The 25426-nt window shown below is 42.6% G+C and overlaps 1 protein-coding gene across 2 annotated transcripts in view; it reads left to right on the top strand.

Moving 5' to 3' along the window:
- Positions 1-24431, top strand: part of AQP9 (aquaporin 9) — a 69985-nt gene extending 45554 nt beyond the window's left edge. Inside the window, exons 6-7 of one of the 2 annotated variants that reach the window (XR_005831975.1) lie at positions 18924-19164; positions 22136-22260. Coding sequence is in view for 1 of the 2 variants with exons in the window: in XM_040620592.1 (XP_040476526.1) it covers positions 22136-22250 (115 nt within the window). In the remaining variant the exon portion in view is untranslated. Of the gene's footprint in view, positions 1-18923; positions 19165-22135; positions 22273-23476 lie in introns of those variants that run through there. The other variant, XM_040620592.1, reaches the window with a different exon arrangement.
- The last annotated feature ends 995 nt before the right edge of the window (positions 24432-25426 follow it).

Genomic DNA, 25426 nt, shown 5'->3' with positions numbered 1-25426 from the left:
ATAAGGAAATCAGAATTTAGTTAGGAGCTCTTCTCTTACCCTCCATAATGTAATAATTCTTGGTTATACAGATCTTCTGGAGCTTTAGAATGGAATCAAATGTCAGTTGTTATCAACTTAAAATAGAGTGTTCCAGATAATTTGTTATATGTAAGCCTCATTGTCACTACAAAGCAAAAACCTGTAATAAAAACACAAAAGATAAAGAGAAAAGAATGCAAGTATACCACTAAAGAAAACCGTCAAACCACAAAGGAAGAAGAGAAGAAGAAAGGAACAGAGAGGAATGAAAAAAATGCTAATGAACAATTAACAATATGGCAACAAGTACATACCTATCAATAATTACTTTAAATATAAATGGATTAAATTCTCCAATCAAAAGATATAGAGTGGCTGAATGGATTAAAAAACAAACAAAAAACAAGACCTATCTGTATGCTGCCTACAAGTGACTCACTTTAGATGTAAGAACCCACACAGATGGAAAGTGAAGGGATGGAAAAAGACATTGCATGCAAGTGGAAACCAAGAGAAAGCTAGAGTAGCCATATTTATGTCAGACAAAATAGACATTAAAATAAAGACTTTAATAATAGACAAGGATGGGTGTTACATAATAATAAAAAGGTCAACCCAACAAAATGATATAATATTTATAAATATTTATGCACCCAATATAGGAGCACCTAAATATATAAAGCAAATATTAACAGAATTTAAGGGAGAAATAGACACCAGTACAATGACAGGGAATTGTAATACCCCCACTTACACCAAGGGATAGATCATCCAGACAGAAAATCAATAATTAAACACTGGCTTTAAACAACATGTTATTACCAGAGAGACTTAACAGATAGACACAAACCATTCCAACCAAAAGCAATAGAATATACGTTCTTCTCAAAGGCACGTGGAAAATTTTCCAGGATAGATCATATAGTAGGCTACAAAACAAGCCTTAATAAATTTAAGAGGATTGAAGTCATGTCAGGCATCTTTCTGATCACAATGATATGAAACTAGAAATTAATTACATGAAGAAAACTGGAAAATTCACCATTCGTGGAGATTAAACAACATACTACTAACAACCACTGGGTCAAAGCAGAAATCAAAACAGAAATCAAAAAATATCTTGAGGCACATGAGAATGGAACTATACCAAAATTTGTGGGATGCAGCAAAAGCAGTTCTAAAAGGGAAGCTCATAGTTTAACATGTACGCACAAAGAAAAGAAACTGGAAGAGCCAAAAGAAATGAAAACAGGAACAGAGCAGGAGGACTTATACTATCTAATTTCAACACTTTCTATAAAGATATGGACAATGTGCTATTACCATAGGGAGGGGCAAATGGATTAATGACACGAAATAGAGAATACAGACTTTGATCCACATTTCTGCAGCAAGTTGATTTTCAATAGAGGAGCCCATGCAATCCTAAAGAGAAAGGACACAGGTTTAAAAAACAAACAAACAAACAAAAAAAACAGTAATGAAAACTAGAAAAAAGGAAACCTTGACTTCTACTTCATAGTAACATAATACAAAACTAATTCAAGATGGATCATAGACTTAAACATAAAAGCTAAAACTACAAAGCTTCTAGAATAAAACATGCAAGGATATATTTACAACTTTAGGATTGAAAAAGATCCTGTAAAAGAATATAAAACAATAAAAAAAATAGACTAATTGTACTTCTGCAAAATTTAAAACCTCTACCCATTACAAGACACCATTAAGAAAATGAATGTGTGGGTTGCCTGGGTGGCTCAATCAGTTAAAAGTCTGCCTTTGGTTCAGGTCATGGTCCCAGGGTCCTGAGATTGAGCTCCGTGTCAGGCTCCCTGCTGAGAGCCTTCTCCCTCTCCCTCTGCCACTCCCCCTACTTGTGCTCTCTCTGATGCTCTCTCTCTCTCTTGCTGTCAAATAAATAAATAAAATCTTAAAAAAAACACCACAGACTAGGGAAAAAATATTTGTAATGCCTATTAGCTAACAAAGAACTTGTACCCAGAATATCTAAAGTACTCTTTCAACTCAATAAAAAAGATAGCTAAATTTTTAAAATGCGCTAAGGACTTACGTGGACACTTTATTAAGGAATATATATGAATGGACAATAAGAATCCCAGTGAAGTTCAAATTAAAATCACAACAATATATTATGTTACAGGCACTAGAATGGCTAATTCCAAAATAGACTGGACAGCATCAAATAACAGTAGCTGAACCCATCTATTATCAGTGGAAGTGTAAAGTGGTACTACTTTGTAAAAGTGTTTTTTATAAAGTTAAACATACATATATCCCGTAACCGTGCATTTTACTCTCAAGTATTTACCCAAGTAAAACAGGAAATATGTCCACCAAAAAACCTTATATGAGAATGTTCAGGGGTGCCTGGGGGGGCTCAGTCATTTAGACGTCTGCCTTCAGCTCAGGTCATGATCTCAGGGTGCTGGGATCGAGCCCCACATCAAGCTCCTTGCTCAGCAGGAGTCTGCTTCTTTCTCTCTCTGCCCCTCCCCCCACTCATGCGCACACTCTCTCCCTCTCCTTCTCTCTCTCTCACTCACTCTCTCTCTCTCAAGTAAAAAAAAAGAATGTTCATAGCATCTTTATTCATTATAGCCCTATCTGGAAAAAATCCAAATGTCCATCAACAGGAAAATGGATATATACTTTGTGGTATATTTTTACAATGAAACATTAGTCAACAATAAAAATAAGTTATTATACATGCCACACCTTGGATAAATCTTAAAACATGCAGTGTAAAAAAAATCAAACATAAAAAGTACATAATATATGATTCTATTTTTATAACGCGCAAGGACAGGAAAAAGAAATCAGAGTAGAGGGGCGCCTGGGTGGCACAGCGGTTAAGCGTCTGCCTTCGGCTCAGGGTGTGATCCCGGCATTATGGGATCGAGCCCCACATCAGGCTCCTCCACTGGGAGCCTGCTTCTTCCTCTCCCACTCCCCCTGCCTGTGTTCCCTCTCTCGCTGGCTGTCTCTATCTCTGTCGAATAAATAAATAAAATCTTAAAAAAAAAAATCAGAGTAGAAGCTGCTGCAGAGGGGGATAGCAGTATTGGTTATAAAAGGGCTGGAGGAAATTTCTTGTAAATGTGGAAGTTTTACAGTTTTTGATTGCGTTGAGATTATATAGATGTATACATATGTCAAAACTTATCAAACCTTACACTTAAAAATCTGTGCAGTTCACTGTGTATAAATAAAAATAATAAAAGAACTCCTTAAAAATATTAACTGCTGATTTCTCATTAGAAACTATAGAGGCCGTAAGTTAGTGGGATAGTAAATTCAAAGTAATGAAAGAAAAAAACTATAAACCAAGAATTCTATGTCCAGGAAAACTATCCTTTAAAGTGAAGGAAAGTTAAGACTTACCCAGATAAACAAAAGCTGAGAGAGTTTGCCACTAACAGATCTGCACTACTTGAAGTGCTAAAGGAAATCTGTCAGGGCGAAATTAGAGGACATTAGACAGTAACCAAATCCACGTGAAGAAACAGACTAGTAAATGTAACTTTATGGAGGTAAATGTAAAAGGCAGTATGCATGTGTTTTTGTTTGTAACTTTTTTTTCCCATGGTCTATTTTATTTTATTTTTTAAAAAGATTTATCCATTTATCTTAGAGAGAGAAAGAGCACACAAGCAGGAAGAGGGACAGAGGGAGAGGGAGAGAATCTCAAGCAGACTCCTTGCTGAGCAGGGAGCCCGATGTGGGGCTGGATCTCACAACCCTGAGATCATGACCTGAGCTGAAATCCAGAGTTGGCCACTTAACTGACTGAGCCACCCAGCTGCCCCTCCCACAGTCTATTTTAAAACAGAACTGTGTGATTCAATAATTACTAGGCTCCGTTGATGGCTTTATAATGTATACGTATGTAATTTGTATAACAATGGCACAAAATGGGGAGAGAATGAAGCTATATTGGAGCTAAGTTTTTTACAATATTGAAATCAAATGGGTAATCATCAGAACTAGATTGTTACAAATTAATAAATTTATTGTAATTTCCAAGGTAACCATTAAGAAAATAACTTAAAAAATATTAAAGAAACAAGAGAAAACAGTGAACTAAAAAATATGTTTAATGCAAAAGAAGGCAGGAATGGAGGAATAAAAGAACAGAAAAGACATCAGACATATAGAAAACAGATAACAAAATAGCTGTTGTAAATTCTACCTTTTCAGTAACTATATTAAATGTAAATAGATTAAACACTGAAGTGGGAAGATGGAGAGTGGAAGAATGAATTCAAAAATATCATTCAATTATATACTGTCCACAAAAGACACACTTTAGATTGAAAGCCAAAGATATGTTGAAAATAAAACAATGGAAAAAGATATACACCATGTGAACAATAATTAAAAGAGAAGTGTATAAACTAAAATCAGAAAAATGGGTTTTAATGCAAAAGTGTTACTAGAGACAGGGAGAACATTTAAGATGATAAAAGAGTCCATCTATCAAGAAGACATAAGTATAAGCCTACATGTACTTAAAAATAGAACTCAAAAACACATGAAGCAAAAACTTACAGAATTAAAGAGAGAAATAAACATGGGGCACCTGGGTGGCACAGCGGTTAAGCGTCTGCCTTCGGCTCAGGGTGTGATCCCGGCATTATGGGATCGAGCCCCACATCAGGCTCCTCCACTGGGAGCCTGCTTCTTCCTCTCCCACTCCCCCTGCTTGTGCTCCCTCTCTTGCTGGCTGTCTCTATCTCTGTCAAATAAATAAATAAAATCTTAAAAAAAAAAAGAAATAGACAAGTCAACAATTATAGTTAAATATACCAATACCTCACTTTCAATAATGGAAAGAACAACTAGACAGAAGATCAACAAGGAAATAAAAATCTTGAACAACACCATAAACCAAATAGACCTAACAGATATTTAAGGAGCACTCACCCCATAAAACAGCAGAATATCTATTGCACATGAAATGCACATGAAAAATTGCACATGAAAAAGTGCACATGAAAAATTCTCCAGGACAGACCATAGGTAGGCCAATAAATTTGAAGGGATTGAAATCACGCAAAATATGTTCTCTGACCACAGTGAAATGAAATTAAAAATCAGTAACTAGGAAATTTGGGAAATGCACTAATACATGTAAATTAAACAACACACTATTACATAATCAATGGGTCAAAGAAGAAATCACGAAGGGAATTAGAAGATATTTTGAGATGAATGAAAATGAAAACACGACATATGGAAATTTATGGGATGCAGTGAAAACAATGAACAGAGGAAGATTTATAGCTATAAATGTGTAAAAGAGAAAGATCTCCAATCAACAACCTAATCTTCTACCTTAAGACACTGAAAAAGAAGGTCAAGCTAACCTCAGAGCAACATTAACTCCACTGGAATTGAAAAAAAAAAAAAAGCCAAACTAAGAGCAAGCAAAAGGAAGGAAATAATAAGGACTAGAGTAAAAATTAATGAAATGAGAAATAGAAAAACAATAGAGAAAATTAACCAAATAAGTCAGAGAAAGACAAATATCATATGATTTCACTCATATGTGGAATTTAAGAAACAAAGCAGATGAACATGGTCCACAGGAAGAGAAAGGGGAGAGTGGCTGCTAATAGTTACCAGATTTCTTTTGGGGGTGCTGAAATGTTCTGGAATTAGATGCACAACTCTGTGAACTCTCTAACACCACTGAATTACACACCTTAAAAGAGAGAATTTTACAGTATGCAAGGCGCTTCTCAAATAAAAAGAACGTTATGATCATTTCGATTAGTTTTTTTTTTTAAGTAAGCTCTATACCCAACATGAGGCTCGAACTCACAACCCCAAGATCAAGAGTTACATGCTCTACCGATTGAGCCAGCCAGGCACCCCTGTCATGACCATTTAAATAGAACAACCTAGAAGCATTTAGTTGTAGTAGATATTTCTATGCCTATGACTCTGCAGGCTCACTCCTGTCCATATACCTCTGGTAATCAGATCCATAGGGACATACGCATGGGGATGTTTACTGTGTTGTTTTTGACAGCAGGATGTTAGAAATAATCAAAAAGTCCATGACTCGGGAAATAGATAAATGGAATGTGGTGGATGCACGTTACCAACCACCATGCAGCGGTTAGCAGGGAGCCAGATGGACATCTCGAACTCTAAAGAGATCATAGAAATGGTGCTGAGTTAAAACATAAAAAGAAACAGAACAAGACCTATAGCAAGTACCTTTTATGTAAATTAAAAAATACATAAATACAATATGTTCTTCAATGATGCATACAAATACAAGAAGATAGCATCTTAGAATGGCTACCAGTGGCAGGAGGGAGGACTGGGAATAAAGATTCAGGATGAAGGGGGAAACTAATAAAATAAAACAGAAGCAAAGCCAAGGACATGCAATTGTTGATAGTGTGCCATGACTGAGAAGTATAAATAACTCAACTCTCTGACCTTGAGGTCTAAGGAGAGAAAGAGAAGGAGGAGGACAAGAAGGAAGGATGGAGGGAGGAGAGGAGGGCAGAGAGAAGCTAGCTCACACTCCAAAATGTTAAGAGATGTTATGTCTGGAGGTGGGCTTGTGGTGGGGTTTATTTCTCTAACTCTTAAAAAAATGGGAGGGGGTATTTTTTTTGCTTTAAAAGGTTAAGAAATGGTAAAAGTCATAGATGCCTTTTGAGTGACGTTTAAGGGCACCTTGAGGCTATAGACAGCCGAAGGGATATAGCCAGTACCATTCCCTTAGCTTGTTAAAGTGGATTGAAAATGACTGCCCTGTGAAGTGTAACCCATCACTGCCTCTTTCCACTCTTATGAGATCTGTTCTAACACAAAATTGACACTTTGAGTACTCAGAGAGTCACCGGTGACCTGAATCCCACTCAGCTGTAGTCAAATGCCGTCATCCTCCTGAAAGGCAGGCATCTGATAGGTTTCTATCTAGTCTTACAATAAGGCCATGTTCCAAGTCTCAGGAATTGGTTAGGAAAGGCTCTCCAAGATTTCATTCAAAACCAGCCGGAAGAACGGGATGGGATAAGCAAGTGTCAGGAATCTTGGAAATTCTCTCGGAGGACATCTTAGGTTAGGACATCACTTGGCTCTGCCGGGGCAGCACAGTAACCACGAGCATCGCCGGGGTCCACCTATTACTACTTACAGATTCAACTCAGACCTAAGATCTGATACCACCAGTTTTCGGGGCGGTATGTATGGAACCCTAGATGTGGTACTTTCTAGTATCTCACTATGTCAGCTTTGTGCCCGGTTCTATGACTTGGTACCCACATCCTTGCTACTATAATTCTATTTCATTTCCCTTTCCAGTGCCCCAGTTCCCCTTACTTCTCCAAGCCCTGCTCCCTAACCCTACATCTCATGACTTCTTAGTGTTGACGGGCTTTCTATCCCATCCTGGCAGAGCTAAATAACTTCTAGGTCTGACCCAAGCTACTCCTGGGTTGACAGACCTACAACAGGATGACAGACCTATGCAAAATATGGCAGGAACAAGAGTGGCCCCCGTAGGTCTCTGTCTGACGTAGGTTGGAGCCCCAAATGAGTTGAGCCACGTGAAACATGCTAGGGACTCAAAAGGTATGAGCTGGGCGCAGGGGTGGGGGACACACTTTAATCAGTGTTTCGAGCAGGAAGAAGAAAAGGGATAGGCCCACAGCTTCGGGCAGATGGTTAATGATAACAGATGGCGGATAGAAAGAAGCACTATTTTTATTTTTTGCTATATTCTTCAGCATGGTGCCATAAAACTAGGGATAGGCATATATTATTCAAATTTTCAGAGACGTGCAAAGAGAAGAGGTCAATTTTAGAAACTACAGCTTGAGTAACAACTTATTGTTACAATAATAAAACAGGAACAATAATGAAACCCAACACGGATTGAGGTATGACAAGGTGAGCTTGGTGATAAACGTTTTCCGTACAATATCTCGTTTTAATCATCACATCAAACGCCTAAAGAAAGTATTATTATCCTCATTTTACAGCTGAAACTGAGGCTCAGAGAAGCTGAACAATCTGGCTTAGTTCACAATTAAAAATAGCCAGGCTTTCAACGCAGGTGTGTTTAACACCCAACCTGTGCCGTTCAAATTCTAAAACAAATTGTTTCTGACGGTGTAGAAAATAAAGTGGTGTTTGTTAGGAGCCTACGTGAGTTGATTAAGAGCCAATCGTGCCAGGCACTAAATTGACACCACTTTATTGGAAAGTTATAGTCACAAAGTTCAGGGAAGGCAAATGCTCCGCGATGTCATTATGAAGAACAAGAGAAGAAAAGCAGCTTAGTGAACAGCAGACGAAACACACTCGTAGCTGGAATGATCACTTCCTAGAAGTGTCGCTCTATCAGTAGAGCCCCTACTCATCAGGAAGTCTTCTGTTCCCGGCTGAAGGACTCTGAATTTGCCTGGTCCCACTCGATAGTTTTATCACAATGATCTGAATAAGATATGTATTGTATGGTTGTGATTGCAGAGGGCACAAGAGATCATTATTACCTTAGATAACAGGGCGATTTTCTAAAAATCTCTTCGGGGGCGCCTGGGTGGCGCAGTCGTTAAGCATCTGCCTTTGGCTCAGGGCGTGATCCCGGGATTTTGGGATCGAGCCCCACATCAGGCTCTTCCGCTGGGAGCCTGCTTCTTCCTCTCCCACTCCCCCTGCTTGTGTTCCCTCTCTCGCTGGCTGTCTCTATCTCTGTCAAATAAATAAAATCTTAAAAAAATAAAATAAAATAAATCTCTTCGAACGGGAATGATGAGTCACGACAGAGAAGATGAAAATTATCAAGGAAAAAGATATAAAATATTTTATATGGGGGCTCCTGGGTGGCGCAGTCGTTAAGCGTCTGCCTTCGGCTCAGGGCGTGATCCCGGCATTCCGGGATCGAGTTCCACATCGGGCTCCTCCGCTGGGAGCCTGCTTCTTCCTCTCCCACTCCCCTGCTGTGTTCCCTCTCTTGCTGTCTGGCTCTCTGTCAAATAAATAAATAAAATCTTAAAAAAAAAAAAATCTTTTATATGGGTCCCTAACACCTTTTAGGAAGACACTGGAGAGAAGTAGCCAAACAGCCGTCCTGTGACAAACACTGGAGTTGTATAGCGAGCTACACATTCAATCTGATGACACAATCGTTAAATGTAAAATAAGTCCAGGACAGCGTTAATAACGTCAGAATGAACAGACGCTATTCCTTCCATCCTCGGCATTGGACAACCAATTTGGGTTCTGGAAATAGTTTTTGAGTGGTTTGTTTCAGTTATCGGTGTTAAACCACTCAAATTTAATAGCTTAGTAAATTTTATCCTTATCTCTCATGATTCTGTGTGTTGATTGGTCTCAGCTGTGTGGTTCTCCTCTTGATTCTGCTCGGAAACTCTCCTGCAGCTGCGGTCAGTTGGCAGCTGGGGCTGAAGTACTCTGGAGGCCCTTGGGCAGGAACATTCAAGATGGACTCATCACTCCCAGAGCTGAGGCCTCCGTCCTCTGTGCGGCATCTTACCCTCCCCAGCAGGGCAGCCAGACTTGTTACACATTGGCTAGCTTCCAAGAGCACAAAGACGCTAGGTGTCAGGTTTTCTTAAGGCTTAGCACCAAAACTGGCACGGTCACTTCTGCCCCACCAATGTCGGTCGAAGGGCAGCCAAAATTCAGGATGGGACTACACAAGGACATAAATACCAGGAGGCCATCTTTGGAGCCCACTGGAGGAGGACAATGAGGTTTATAATGAATTTATATGTAACGTGAAAGACAAATACATTTGGGGATTTTAGCACAGACATGACATTTTATAAGTTCACAAGGGTTGTTTCCAAATTTTGGGAGGACTGTGTATAGAAGATGGCTTAAATACATCCTGTGTAGCTCCAGGGAAAAAAGATTAGGACTGGAGGCAGGTTTCAACTCAATTGCTAAGTATCCAATTGTCAGGGGTATGGAGAGAAGCTTCTGTCAAAGCAGGAAGTCATACTAGATAGACTCCAAGGCTCCCTTCAACCTCAAAATCTGTTCTTCTAATTACACACCTCCTCCTGTTAATTATTAGGAGATATTAGTTCTATCTCCTCAGCCAGATTTTAAATTGAAGAAGCTGGACACAAAATTAATTAATTAATTAATGATTTCTGGACTAGCTTCTAGAGTTACCTCTACCAGCAGTCAGCTGCTGTATAACTTTGCGTAATTCACTTAATGCCCCTGGGCCTCGATGTCTTCAACTGGAAAAGGAGGGGTTTGGATTGTAACTTCCCTCCCAGTGCAGAGTGAGGATAATAAACAGTAACTTTGGGTTACTTTAAGAATAAAGTAGAAATGAAACTAGATAAAGTACTTCAGATAACGAGCAGCCTATTGTCTGCTTAATAAATATTAGCTCTTGTTATTTCCATGATGGTGATGATGATTTCCACGTATACAATAAAAATTTGAATTACTTAGACCTGCACTTCTTTTGCTCTGCTGAGTGCCGATCAGGAAGTGACTTATAATTATTACTTGTCTAAGTTTTCCCAGCAGGTAACCAGGTGCCCATCACGACCTTGGAAAGGGCAAACCTTTGATTAATAATTGAAATAAACCTGAAATGGTTTGGGCAACAAATGTGCTCTCTTGCTCCGTGTCAGCAGAGGGAGCCAAAGAAAAGGAACAAATCCTTTCTCAGATTAGGTGCCAAAGAGCGAGACAGATCAGGGGCTTTTATAAAAGTATCTTTATTCACCTTCTCCATCTTCATTTTATAGACTGTGAAACAGGCCAGTGGAGGAAAGGGGACTTCCTAAGGTTACCAACTAATAAGTGGTAAGATTCTCAGAAAAGCAAGCCTGTATTCTCTCAGTCCTGGTTCCTGGGTCTTTGACGCATGGTCCTTCTTACGCTACCATATTGCTTTCTTGCTCTCCAAGGAAATCAGCTGCAGATAATTGCAACTTCAGGCTCTCTTTCGCCTAACTTAACTGATAGCATAGTCTTGGGTTTGAATCCTGACTCGGCTCCTTACTAACTGTGTGACCATGGGCAAGTTACACAGCCTTTCCAGGATTCAGAGTCATATTTTTTTTAATGATTTTTTATTATATTATGTTAGTCACCATACAGTACATCCCCGGTTTCCGATGTAAGGCTCGATGACAGAATCATATTTTTTAAGTGGCTATAATAATTATACTTATTTCAAAGGGTTTTGGGGAGGAGCAAATGAAATAATATAATTAAAATGCCTCACAAGGCATTTCATGCCTTGAATGCATGAGATGCCTTAATAGATATAAGTACCTATTTTTGTCAAAATAATTTTATCCAAGTGAATTGAAAATGGATGATGTAGGTCCCCAAGCCAGATGCTTCCAGGAAGTAGCCCTTTAAATAAAGTTGCCTGGGTCCATAACAACAGGGACTTCTAGGGACCGTGGCAAACCACAGAGCTCATGGCCGTGGGAGACAACCTTTACGGGGAGGAAAATTCAGGCCCACTGTTGGTAGATCTTCCGACATGTTGGGAGAAATTGGAAATCTGGATTTTTATGTGCAAATTTCTGATTTTCAAAAATATTGTACAGGCCAAATAAAATCCAGGCCGGCAGCTCATTATTTTAAAGTTAATTTTAGAGCGCCATATGCAGCAGCCACAGAACACACTAGAATTGAGAAACTCAGCCCAATAAATGCAGGAGAAGATATTATGTCTCTCATTGGAGTGCCAATAATATGAACCCACAGGAATGTTTTTCCAAGGACCTTACTCAGCAAACACACTGAACCCCCGAGGATTCTTTTGCAATCTCTAGAATATCCTCCAGCTTTTCTTGGTGACTTCAGATTTTCTGCCCACTCCACGGCTGATGCCATTTGCGTTGCCAGTCTTCCAGCCTGACTATAAATTATACATTCCACACTGATATATTTTTTCTTTACAAGGTAGAAAATAACATTTCACAATTTTATACATAACATTCATTTTTATTTAACAGCTACCTTCATTAGATATTCATTGAAAAGAGACTCATTGTAAGCAACAGCTAGGTGGGGGAGAGGGGTTGTGTATCTAGAATTTTGTATACCAAACTTCCAGTACACACGAAGAATAACAATCATTTTGTTCCGGTCAAAAACAACAAAATAAACTACAGTCACATCAGAATGGGAAAGAGAAAATGGAATGGTAAATAAAAATGAAAAAAAGGGGAGGTATCAACTACCAGAGTGGTTCGATCCAAACTGATTAAAGATACTTGAGCTGTTCCCACTCTTCCACCCCAGCAGGCTTCGGCCCCGTGCCCGATTTCCAGAAAGAATCTCCACCACTGTCTCCCTTCCCCCGAGAGAAGAAAGGCTAATTGGGAGAAGATTCGTTTTCATGTTGTCACTGACTTGCAAAATGTACTCAGCCTGGTAGTTTTATTTATAGGTTGGTGTGTTCCAAGCTACCTTTCTGGAGATTGTGGGAAGATAGTGCCCTGAGTATAACCTTTTGTTTAAAACGGAGGTTTCCAATTAAGCATGCGGAATGTGTTCATGTTGACTTGCTTCTATTCTAATTTGTTTCAGTACTGTGAAGAAGCTGTTTAAAAATCAGCCCAGGTATATTAAGAACCAGTGCTCGGCCAGGTCAGTGGGAGTGGCACCAAGTTAATGAAACAAGGAGACAGTGAAGCACTGGGGACTGAGCGAGACCACCTAGGAGAGTGCCTGGGCGTCCTGTGGTCCGGAGGCACAGGTCTAGGGAGCAGGGGAAACCAAGGCCCTAAGGAGAGAGACAACGTGCCCTGCCCTCCCCCACTCATTTTAATATGGGAAAACCAGTGCAATGCTAGAAGAGATTAAAAAGAATTTTACATTAAAATGTGAGCGAAGAGAGTGGAAATGACCCTGAGGGCCGAGCTCTTTTGCTTGCTGACTCTGGGGCCTCCGGCAAGCTGCTTTGCCCTCTTGGGTTTTAATTTTACAATTCACAAAAGGGAAGATCGAGAAGATAAAAATCGAAGGACTCTTCCCAGTCTTATATCAGACAGTCAGGCATTTCCCCCCAGCACGCTGGGAAAAATTTCAAGTCTATAGAAAAAAAAAAAACTGAACTAACATCCATACACTGTTCATCTAGTTTCATCAGTTGTGAACATTTTGCTGCGTTTGCTTTAATTGTCTGTTTCTATCTATCTCCTACCATCGGTCAATCATCTATCCATCCATATAACCACGATATCATAATCACGTCTAAGAAAATTGACAATAATTCCATATACTCTAATATCCAACTTGTATTCATATTTCTTTTTTTATAATAATTTTTTATTATGTGATGTTAGTCACCATACAGTACCTCCCTAGTTTTTGATGTAAAGTTCCCTGATTCATTACTTGCGTATAACACCCAGGGCTCCATGCAATACGTGCCCTCCTTACTACCCATCACCGGCCTATCCCGATTCCCCACCCCCTCCCCTCTGAAGCCCTCAGTTTGTATTCATATTTCTAATTCTTGCACTCGATTAGGTTTTTAGCCTTTAACATTTTAAGATATTGAACAGTGCTTCTCTTTCTTTTTTTTTTTCTTTTTTAAAAATTTATTTACATTCCCTTTCCAAACAGTCCAGTTATTTTGAAGAAGACGTCACACATTCTGGACACAGCTGTTTCCTTGTCGTAAAATCTCACGTGTTCTTTATCCCTATATTTTCTGTACGCTGGAAGTTAGGTCTGGTGACTCGTCCGACGCAGGACAAGACCTCTGCAAGAATGCTTCTGGGCAGCTTCGTGTTCTCCATGTTAATTCCCTCCAGAAGCCGCTTCATGTCAGGTCTTCCCAGTATTCGTGATGTTAAGTTTCATCCCTTGGTTAAGGTGCTGATGGCACGGTCTCCCCAAAGTAAAGGCGCATTTTCTTGGGATAACACTACGCTGTCATATGAACAAACGTCTCACCTGACTGCTTTAGCACCATCGAGATCCTTACCTAATCCAGCGTTATGTTGGGTTTGTGGGGATCGCCTCATTTTACCCTCCCTTCTATATTTAGCTAACATTCTTCCGTAAAGATGAACTTCCCTTTTATTTTTTCTTCTCTCTCTCTCTCTCTCTCTCTCTTTCTCTCTCAGTCTCTCCCTCTGTCAATCTCTTTCCCTCTCTCTCTCTCTTCCACTCTGCTTATGTGTCTCTGTCTGGAATCCCCCCTCCCTTTCTTCTTCCTCTCCTTCATATTACTGTGGTCTCATGAATTTCCTTTATATTTAATTTGTAATCAGTTACTCTCTTTATTCTTTTTGATGTCCAAATGGTTCCAAACTTGGCCAGGGGGAGCCCCTTTAAGATGGATCTTGTATCCTTTTCATAAGAACACATTGGTTTTTGAGTTCCTCCTTGCTATCTCGCAATATTAAATATTTCTGATTCACTTCACATTGCCCTCCCTGGATCTGAATTCAACCGTTCTCCAAGGAGTCCTGCTTCCCTTTAATGGAGAATGATACTCACGTCAAGAGCTGGGCAGTAAGCACCCTCATTGCAATTAAGCGTCATTACTTATAAGCCTTTTCAAGTGGGCAAAGCTAGAAAATGTATGTATCTGATATACACGTATTAGATATATATTCAATAATTCATATATTCAAATTTAGTCCAGACGTTTTTTAAAAAATTATTTTATTTTCTATTTTCATTTATTTTAACGTCTTGATTCCTCATAATATTACTATATCTACTTATTTGGTTTTTCCTACAATATTTATATATAGTTGAAAAATTATAATGTTAACATTCCTAATACCCAATAAACATACTAAAGCTTTAGATACCACTGAATTCTTCTTGTTCTTAGAATATATCCCACTAAGGGATGGTCAGCCAGGGTCTTCACATCAAAATTTACTTGAATCAATTCTTTTCTCTGTGTGGTTATTTTATCAATACAATATACAACTAGATTCGTTTGTTTCTTATTGTATTCCAATTTAGATTTGCTTCTTTCTGTCCCCTTCAATTTACTTTTTCCAGTGTCTGAGACATTCACATGTTCCCATATTATTCCTTCCACTTCAGTCCCGTCTCTCCCCCTTGTAGGTTTTAACTTCTGTCTTATTCTTCCTGTACTTCTTTTTGCAAAACACACACACGTACTTTCCCTTCTTTCTGCACAAAGGATATCCTACTATATACATCTTTGTACCTTGCTTCTTTCACTCAACAATACATCCTCAAAGTTACCCCAGATCCACTCATAAAGATCTTCCTCATTGTTTTTCATGTATCACCAGGTATTTTCAGAGGCCTATTTATGAAATGAGACATCGGGAAGCAAGAACCAAAAAGTACCCGACACCATGATAGAAGATTTTAAAATTGGAAACCGACTTTGAGATCCAGTGAACCAATTTCCCCACTTTACGGTTGTGGGCACTGAGGCTAGAGGGGGAAAATGACCTTCCCCCGCATCTCTTTTTACATTATATGATGTGACCCAAATCAGAGTAGCTATCTTTTAACATGTGGCTATTTTAGCTGCAAGGATGAGCCCGGGGATGAACATAGGACCTGATCCAACCTCTAAGAGTAACTTCTGGGGCTGTAAAAGTTAGAACTAGGGCAGGGGAAGCCTTTTCCTCTCTGGTAGCAAAGCTCCGAGCGTCGAGCATCGGAGCCTGAAGCTGCTGCTAGCCAGATCCCCTGTTGAGTGGAGAAAGTTTATCTGTGCTTGGAAAACATAAAGCCAACACTAACGATCAAGAGAGGGACCTGATGGGGCTCGAGTCTCTGTGCATCATAGGCCGGCTCCACCTTTTCCACGCTGGGAACTGAAAAATGACATGACCATCAGCGGACAAACCTACCTCCCCAAAATGTGGGGGTGATGATAACCGGCAATGATTGTAGTACCAAAAGAATGTTGAATTAGAAAACAGCATGGCACGGGGACAGCAGGCAAAGAAGGGGTGTCTGAGTAAGAGTTTCTGCCGTGCTCCATAGCTCATTGGTGGGTTGTTTAAAATGCATACTATAACCGGAGAACACTTTCTCCTTCCCACTCCACCCCCGCCTTTACTCACCAGCAGCATTGGGGATTCCAGAAAAGGCCCTGGTTTCTCCCCCGAGGGGCTACCCACAGAAAGGAGTTTGCCGGTTTCCCCCATCTGACCTCCCCACCCTACTTCCTTTGCGAACTACTTATCAAGAAGGCTTCGAGAGCTGGGAGGGTTTTGATTGTCTATGCCCTTCACAACAGTGACCTTTGAGTGAACAGAACCACCTTAAGTTGGTTGTAGACATAGTCCATTTCATCAAACAATCACAAATCTCCCATTGCCTGCCCCAGCTCTGTGGGAAGTGGAGGTTTCTTTTTTTTTTTTTTTTTTAAGATTTTATTTATTTATTTGACAGAGATAGAGACAGCCAGAGAGAGAGGGAACACAAGCAGGTGGAGTGGGAGAGGAAGAAGCAGGCTCATAGCAGAGGAGCCTGATGTGGGGCTCGATCCCCTAATGCCGGGATCACACCCTGAGCCGAAGGCAGACGCCCAACCGCTGTGCCACCCAGGCGCCCCGAGGTTTCTTCTTTTATAAACTACAGATACCTCTTTCTTTCTTTCTTTCTTTCTTTCTTTCTTTCTTTCTTTCTTTCTTTCTTTTTTTTTACAAAGCCAAATATTTTATTTTGGCAAATGAAATCCAGCAATAAGCCATAAAGGTGATATTCATGAAAAAGTTGAGTTTATCCCAAAATTTTACAAATATACAAAAATTCATAAATTTGTAACTTTTTTATAATAATTTTTTATTATGTTATGTTAGTCACCATACAGTATATCCTTAGTTTTTGATGTAAAGTTCGATGATTCATTAGTTGCGTATAACACCCAGTGCACCATGCAATACGTACCCTCCTTACTACCCATCACCGGCCTGTCCCATTCCCCCACGCCCCTCCCCTCTGAAGCCCTCAGTTTGTTTCCCAGAGTCCATAGTCTCTCATGTTCATTCCCCCTCCTGTTTACCCCCCCTTCATTCTTCCCTTTCTTCTCCTACCGATCTTCCTATTTCTTATGTTCCATGAATGAGTGAAACCATATGATAATTGTCTTTCTCTGCTTTCTTTCTTTTTCCAGAAGGGGGACAAAGGTTTAGCCTAGCCTTAAGTACCAGAGGAAGCAGAGTTTTGTTTCAGTGGAATTGATTTGAAAAATCATCCCACACCTGCCCCCCCTCCCCCCTGCCCCATTGAGTCACCCAGCGGTGCTGTTCAAAAAAGATTCCACCAAAAGCCTCCACATACTGGGGCCTTTGTAGTTCTTACAGATGAAGGGTCTTCTGGCCATCACACCCTGGTTCTTCCTAGACAAGGGGCATAACTCTGACTGGGTAAGTCACTGCTGGGGTCTTGAGCGTGGGTATTTTCCTAGTGATGAGACCTCAAAATTCTCCAGGATTTGAGGTGAAATGTTGACTCCTGCCTGCAGGAAGATCATAAGGAAATGGAAAACACCACTTCAAACGCCAAACCCTCAATTATCATACTAATCTGCAAAACAAATTCCAAGAGCTTCAATTTCTGCATCCACAAGACGAAGAAACGAACGCCCACCTCACACGGGTGTTCTGCCCAGGGAGTGCTAATTAAGTGAGTCACTGAACTAATTAATTTGCTGAACAGAGGCATCAGAGTTCTGGGTTGCAAGCAACAGAGACTCAATAGGACTTACTTGAAGAGCAGGGGAATCTGCAGACAAGACACCAGAAAGCTCACAGAACTGGCCAGAAGCAGAAGAGCCAGCCCAAGCGTATGGGCTGGAACGATGGCAGCAAGAAGACAACCAAGGTCTTCCAAACAGAACCAGTCCCTTGAGATGCGGTGGCTGGCACCCTCGTCCCCCAGACGTGCCCCTGCTGCTGTGCCTTCAACACCATGCCACCCCAGTCACCCAGGGCTACTCTCCTGTGGGACAAATGAAGACCGAAATAGGTCCCATTCTCCCTGTCTGGGTCTCCTAGCTTCACCACAGAATGCTTGAAAAATGTCTGACTGTAACCACGTGAAGGGATTACTACGATTTTGAAATGACCATTTCTTCCGCATCCTGAGGAAATCGTTTCAAGTTGGGTCTACACCTGCATGTCTGCTTCTGCCAGGCTCTTGAGCACTTCAGTCAAAAAAAAAGATGGAAGGACAGACATGTCGATGGACAGCAAGGTAAACAAAAAGATCATCTAATTCAAAAAATAGCTGAAGGAAAATAGGTCTCAGGCACCTGAGTTGAGCAAGTGAGGACACCTGGACCATGGCTTCCACTCTAAGCTTTCTGGCACCCAGGACTTGGAGGAAAATGTGATGGATTATATGGTTTTAAGTTTCCTTTTCACACCAGAATTTTATCTATAGAGGCAACACGCTTTCTGGCAATAATCTCATGCAGATTTTCGTTCGGGCTTCACATGGAAGGTGTTACAGGAGCTAGTAGACAGCCTCGCCGGCGGTTCACCAGCACAGAAAGGCTCCTGACGCGGATGAACCGCGAGAAGCGCGTTGGGGCCACGCTGTACCCCGGCCGCGCTGCCCCCAGCCTCCCGGGCCGGAGCTTGGGCAACTCCGGTGCCACCGGCCTCCCCCGTCCCAGGCCCCCCGCGCAGCCGCAAGGTCAGGGTTGGCGTTGCGCCCCCACGCATGGGGGACCCAGCTGCACACCTGGACCCGCGGGCCTGCGGGTCCTCCGCGGGCTTCGGCCTCAGACTGCAGACAGGCCAGGGCAGACGGCCCCTTTGTTCTGGAAGGTTAGAAGCGCAGTGTGCGCTCTTGCCCAGACAGCAAGGCCTCGCGGCAGCAGGGTGTGCGCATGGAAACCTTCTTCTCTTCTTTTGTCTTTCTTTTTCTGGAAGGAGTTCAGCAGCGGCTCCGACTCGTGTACAGTGACAGAACCTCTGTGACCTGGGCGGCAGCCTGCCCGCGACGGGAAGACTTGTCAGAAACTGTGTCACCACGGGCGGGAGTGGCAGGGACGCGGAGGGAAGCCCTACGTGGTCGCACGACCCGGAGAAGGGCCGCGGGAGGCACTGAGAGCCTGAGAACCGCAGGGAGGTGGACTGCTTCTAAAAACGACCGAAATGCTGGAAACCCCAGGTTTGAGACAGGTGTTGTGGTTTTTTTCTCTTTTTTTTTTTTTTCCGTTTTAGGAAGAAGTCAAGATGAAGGCAAAAATAAAATCAGGTTAGTGAGATGAAGTGTGTCATCAGAGTGGTTTTGCAGAAATGCTTGCCACATGATCCCAGCCGTGCAAGCCAGCTGTCTGCGCGTCTGTGCAGGGACGTGGGGTAGGTGAGGTGTGGAGAAGGGGCCCGGACCCCGACCAGGAGGAGGAACCGCAGGAGCCTGGACGGGCAGACGGCTTTCCCCTTTCTTGGAAAGGACCGACCGTGTTTTCTCATACTCCTCTTCAACAGGCTGAACTCTACTTCGACAGGAGTGGGTGCAGACCTGACCGCCCCCCATGCTTTCCCTCGGGCAGCCCCGGATACCCCACCCCGACTCAATCACTCCCCACTCCCACCCACCCCCTCCCCCGGTTCCCAGAGCACGTCTCACACCTTTCATTCAGTGAAGCCAGCTGCCTGCTTCTTACTGAAGGGACATCAGTCACAGGAGCGGGTGGAAGAGAAGAGAAGTGTTTATGCGCCCCCTCCCTTTCTGTGATGGGGAAGAGGGGCAGGGAGATAGAGGATTCTCCTCTCCCTGGAATCAGATTGTTCCTAAAACTAGACCTGAAGTTGTCATTATTTCACTCAGCTCAGAGGACCTAGATGGAGGGTGCGATGCAGGAGGACCTCGCCTCTTCTTGTCCCCACTCCCCCTGCTCCTCCCACTTCCAATTAGCTCTAGCTGTTCCCTCCGCGGCAACAAGCCCAGGTCCCACCCACACTCGCTGAGGCTCCCCACCCCCCAGAACCCCACAACCAGTCTAGGCTTCTCTGGTGCAGGTGGCTTCCATCTGGTGTGGGGGACGGAGAGGCTGGGGGCATGGGCAGAGAGGGTGAGGGGGTCGCGGGAGGGCCTGGCAGGGATGAGGGCCAGCACGATGAATTTCTGGGGAAATTCCAGGGAAACTCAGGCCTGGCAGCCGGGGGCTGGGAAGTAATATCTGGAAACTTTGTCTTCAATTTAAAATTGATAATCACGCTCCCGAGACTACAGAGCACACGCGCACACACACACACACACACACACACACAGTATTTGACTCTTACACCAAGCTGATGACAAACATAATTATTATCTCAATCTTACAGACCCGGAAACCCAGCCCTAGGGAGGTGAAATGACTTCCCCCCAAACGAGCAAAATGCATAAGTGAGAGTTGAGTCTTCTGCTCCCACAAAGTATGTTGATGATGAACTTTTGCAATTATTTCACAAGCTGAAGAATTAACAAAATGAAAAGAGAAAACGTAACATCAAGGGGGGCAGAGATTTACCTGTAAAAAGCAATTGCAATTAAGCCCCCACCGTGAACTAATTACTGTCAAACTCAGTGTGATAAAGGTTATGATGAACCATGTCTGATGAATAAATTCTTATTTTATTTGATTATTATAATCTAAGATCTATACACTTAATAATATTTTCACAAATTACGCACGTCATGGTGTCTGCTTATAATATTCTTATATTCCCTAAGAGATGAAGGTAATCAATTATTTTATAAGGTTTCATGGGTTTTTTAGTACTTCACAGGATGAGATATAAAGCAAATATAAAAACTTAGTCTTTGTTTCACATTAACCCTGCATTCCAAACCAATCGGTATCTTCATAATTTGGCTTTTAAGATTCAATTCCTAAAAGGAAGGCCCTCAGCACACACAAAAAGTGGAAGTTAGGGTGGGTGGTCAAGACTGAATTTACGTACACCGCCACCAGGTGGAGGTAGAGTGCCATGGGTTGTGGCATCTGCAAGGGTAGTTGGAGAATTTGCTAAAATCGCAGATTATGGTTCTGGGTTCAAGCCCTAGAAATTTAAAATCATACATGTTTCTATTTCTTATTTAGTAGAAACATTTGCTGAAATAGCGAAATGCAAACAAACTATTAACTGACATTTTAAATAGCTCTTTAGAGGGGTTTTACAAATGAGAAGTACAGTTTCATTTTCCCCTTTAATCTCTTAAGGTTCCTTTTCTCACACATACTTTCCAAAAAAATTATTGGCTCCTTCTTATGTTGCTTTCATGCAAAACCCCCCAAATCTCTGGATTGTTCGGCAAAAACTTCCAAAGTGCTGATTCAGGCTATGCCCTATCTCCCTGCGTCTCCTCCTCTCACTTAGTGTGAGAACCAATGGTGAAGGGCATTTGGAGGGTGGTGACGAGGAAGGTGATGGAGAGTGACCAGCTGTCCTGATGTGTCCTAAACCGCCCCAGGAAAGCCCTTTCGTCCCAAGAAAACCAAAAAATAGACATAACTTTCCATTTCAGGCTCTCTGCTAGAAGACCTTCATTTCTTCCCATTGGGGAAAGATGAACCTTTGATGAACCCACAAATCCCATGTATAAAAGCCCTCCTTTTGCATGAGTCTTTGCTGCTAGGTCAGGGACATGCTTTACATTTTACACGGGGACGGGTTACTCAGAGGTGTCCAAATATGTGTGTGTGGTGAAGCGACAAGGACGAGCAGGTGGGGCAACCATGTCATGTAAATAGAGCCTTTAGGAAGTCTCTGAGGAGGCCGCCCCGCCAGGTGGAAGGGAAGCAGGAAGGAAATCCGCTCCAGCTGACCGAGGACACCAGCGCGGAGCCGGAAGCTCCCGCAAAGGCTCTATTTAGCTCAGCTCCATTAATAGCTGACCCCCTTGGATCTCAGGAGCGGATCGGGGAGAGTTCTCGACCGTGAATCAGGAGTGAAGGAACACAGACAGGTCTATACCTGGAAAAGAAGAGTATCTTCAAGGAAATGACCTAGACAAGGATGACTCTAGGGGGATTTGATGAAAATGTTAATGTTATTTTGTGAATTGCTTTCCTGCACAGTTGATGTTCATTATATTCATTTCCTGCACTCTTTCATGGAACTGGTTCAATCATAACTTCGCTTTTCTTTAGGACAAGAATTCTCTGTCCGGTTTGCATTCTTGGGCACCTGGCACTAACAAATCCTTTTCCGGGCACCTGGCACCTGGCAGCGTCTATTAATGAGGAAACCAACGGGATGTGGTAATGTCCTTAAACACGGAGATTTGGTAAGAATTACCTTCAGACCCTGCAAAGACCAGCCCAGAGAGGCTGACGTGGAGGCAGTGTCACGGCAGGATGGCAGGGCCATCCCGCCCCAGCCCCGAGTGGGCACAGACAACGAACAAAGGCAACACAATGGCACAAACACTGTTAGGACGACATTTATTTATTAAATCTGAGGCTGGGGAACTGAGACAACTGAGAAATATGGTTGAGTTCCTAACTTGACGATGAATAAGCAGGCTCTAATTTACAATCGCACGGGTGTGAGACTGCCATATGTTATGTAAATAGCTGTGGGTCCCTTTAAGAAAAGAAATGGTGTGAAGACACAGCTCTTTTGTACCACTGACTGAGGCCTACCTGATCTCCAGAGAATAAAAGAAAGGCCACCCGGATAGAGTTGCCAGATAAAACACAGGATGCCCAGTTCCTTTTAAGTATCAGATAAACAATGAAAATGTTTTGGTATAAGTATGTCCCAAATACCATAAAGGACATACTTATACTAAAAGTACTATCTGTTGTTTACCTGAAGGTCAAATTTAACTGGATTTTTATTGGCTGAATCTGGTAACCCCAACCCTGGGAACAAAAGGGAAAGACCTGTGAGATGGGAGTGAGGTAGGAGAGAGGTTAGGGTTCGAAGCCGACGGCCAAGAAAGAATTCTTGAGACATCTTTGGTGCAAAAAGGTGATTTTACTAAAGCACAGGGATAGGACCCATGGGCAGAAAGAGCTGCACCGGGGTCATGAGGAGTGGCCCATTACATACTTTCAAGTTGGGAGGGGGTTAGGGGTAGGGGAAGTCTCTAAGGAATTTTGGAAGCAAGGTTTCCAGGACCTTGAGGGGGCTAGCTATTGTTGGGAAAAGGTCATTTATTACTGTCTAATGAAACCTTAGTCATGAGACCCTTCGGGTGTGTATAAGGTCATATGCTTGGGGGATGATTGCCAACACGTATCTTGGGGGGTAGAGATAAAGGAAATTTCTAAAGGAATTTTTGCATGTTAAAGTAGACTTGCAGGATCCAGGATGGCAGCGGGGCCAGGCTAGGGTCGCCTTTTGCCCTTAGCAAAGTGTCAACATTGAGGCAGTTGAGTCCCTAGAGAAATGTCACCCTCCGTGTTTCAAGGACTCGTCGATGGGCTGTAGGTAGTAAGGAAATTTAATAATTTCTCTTCTGCCTTTGTTTCCCACATGCGGAGGGGAGTGTTGTCACTAAGACAAAGGAGCAGAAAGTCGGACAAACATCAGCTTGCCCAAGAGGAGAACCTCCATCAATGCGAGAGCCCAGGAGTGTGCAGAAGAAATGCTGGACTCCACGCAGAAGCTCCCAAGAGCCCCTCCTAAAAGCTTCAACATTTTCCAGCTCGCCTTGTTTCTGCAGGAGTGAATGATTAGGCATTGAAAACTATTCTGTTGGCCATGTTGGGGCATATAATGTTCCCTTTTAAATGCTGGGAGGCTGACCTTTCAAAAGAGGTGACAAAGTTCTTCTGATTAAAGACCCACTTGAAGGAAAGTAATGGGGAGTGGGGAAGAATGAAAGAGCAGGAGGGAATGATGGAAAGAGACTGTGGCTGATTTCTAGAAGGTGGCGAGCAGGATGGAGAAGTAAGCGGGGGGCCTAAATTCAGAAGGGCCAGGCATGCCAGAGGAGACGAAACGGGCTTTATCATCAAGGAGCAGAAACCCTACAGCCCCCGGCCGCACCAGCAGCTGGCAGAGCGCCCCTGGCCAGGGTATCTGTGCCGAGACTGAAAGGGAGAGGGGTCAGTCTTAGAAACTGCAGGTCTAGCTGAGGACAGGAGCAAGTCGTCTGGGCTGAAAATAGTATGAGTGATTGAAAGTCTGCAGATGGAGTGATTGGGACCCAGGCATCACCCTCTGCCCTGGACGGACGCTGAGTGCAGGCCCCACCCCAACCCCAGCCAGGGGAGGAGCTTCTCCCCCAGAAAAAGGAAATGGCCTCAGAGGAAGGACCTCCACGTGCCTCCCCCCCTCTGCCCCTTATACACAAACATAACTCACAGAACTTCGAGTCCGTTTATTTATGCCACAATCTCAAATATAAACCGACAACCAAGGATCATCAACCATTGGAGGAAATTTCCTACCTTTCCCAGGAAGCCCCCCTTCCCTACCTGAAAATGACCAAAATAGACAGGGAAAAAAGAAAAAAAAAAAAAAAAAACTATATGAGGGGCGCCTGGGTGGTTCAGTTGGTTAAGCGTCTGCCTTCAGCTCGGGTCATGATCTCAGGGTCCTGGATGGAGGCCCAGAGCCCCATGTGGGACTCCCTGCTCAGCGGGGAGTCTGTTTCTCCCTCTCCCTCTGCCCCTACCCCTCTCCTTCTCTCTCTTTCTCTCTCTCTCTCGCTAACTTTCTCTCTCAAATAAATAAAATCTTTTTTAAAAAAATAAGCTATATGTACAGGTAATAATGTCCAAGCCAGGGGGAAAACACACTGAAACTTCTAATTAGATCCTTAAATACATGCAAGAAAACATTACCTACTCTGCGTCCTGTTAAAAAGAAAAGCAGCCCCCAAACGCAAGCATTTATGCTAGGCCCTGGCAGCAACTGGGGCTAAATACTGAACCTAATTACAGTTTCAGCCTCCCCCGGAAACACAGTCTGAACTGGTCAGTCAGGAATTTTCTGGTCAGCAGCAATGAGGTCATCTGTCACATGGGCCTTCTCCATCCCCCAAAGGAAGATGAGGTCATCCACCTAGTGAGACCCCGGTCCTTTCCCCTAAGGAAAGGTGACTCGGCCTGAAACAGTCCTTTCTTTTCTTTGGCTAATAACCTGTCGCCCCACCCTCCTTGCTGCGAAGTCCTCCCTTGCTGTACAGCTCCCGGGAGCATCTCTCTGCTGGCTGGCTGGCTGGGGTGCTGCCACCTCCGCGAATTGCTTAAGAAAGCCAATTAGATCTTCCAATGTACTCGGGTTCAATCTTGGTTTTTTAACACCCCCCCCCCGAAGAAGAAAATACAATTAAAGTGAAACAACTGCAGAACAAAATACTCTTGGAAATTTTAAGCATGTTTCCAAAATAAAAGCCCAATAGAAGGCATAAAATATAAAATATACTTTATTCCTAAAGTACAACAAAAAGACAAAAACGTGCGTAATACGACAGAAAATCTAAA

Source organism: Ursus maritimus, unplaced genomic scaffold (genome assembly GCF_017311325.1).
Source record: "Ursus maritimus isolate PB19 unplaced genomic scaffold, ASM1731132v1 scaffold_35, whole genome shotgun sequence".
Taxonomy (NCBI): domain Eukaryota; kingdom Metazoa; phylum Chordata; class Mammalia; order Carnivora; family Ursidae; genus Ursus; species Ursus maritimus.
The sequence above is the reverse complement of the archived record's forward strand: the minus strand, read 5'-3'. Positions and strand labels throughout refer to the sequence as shown.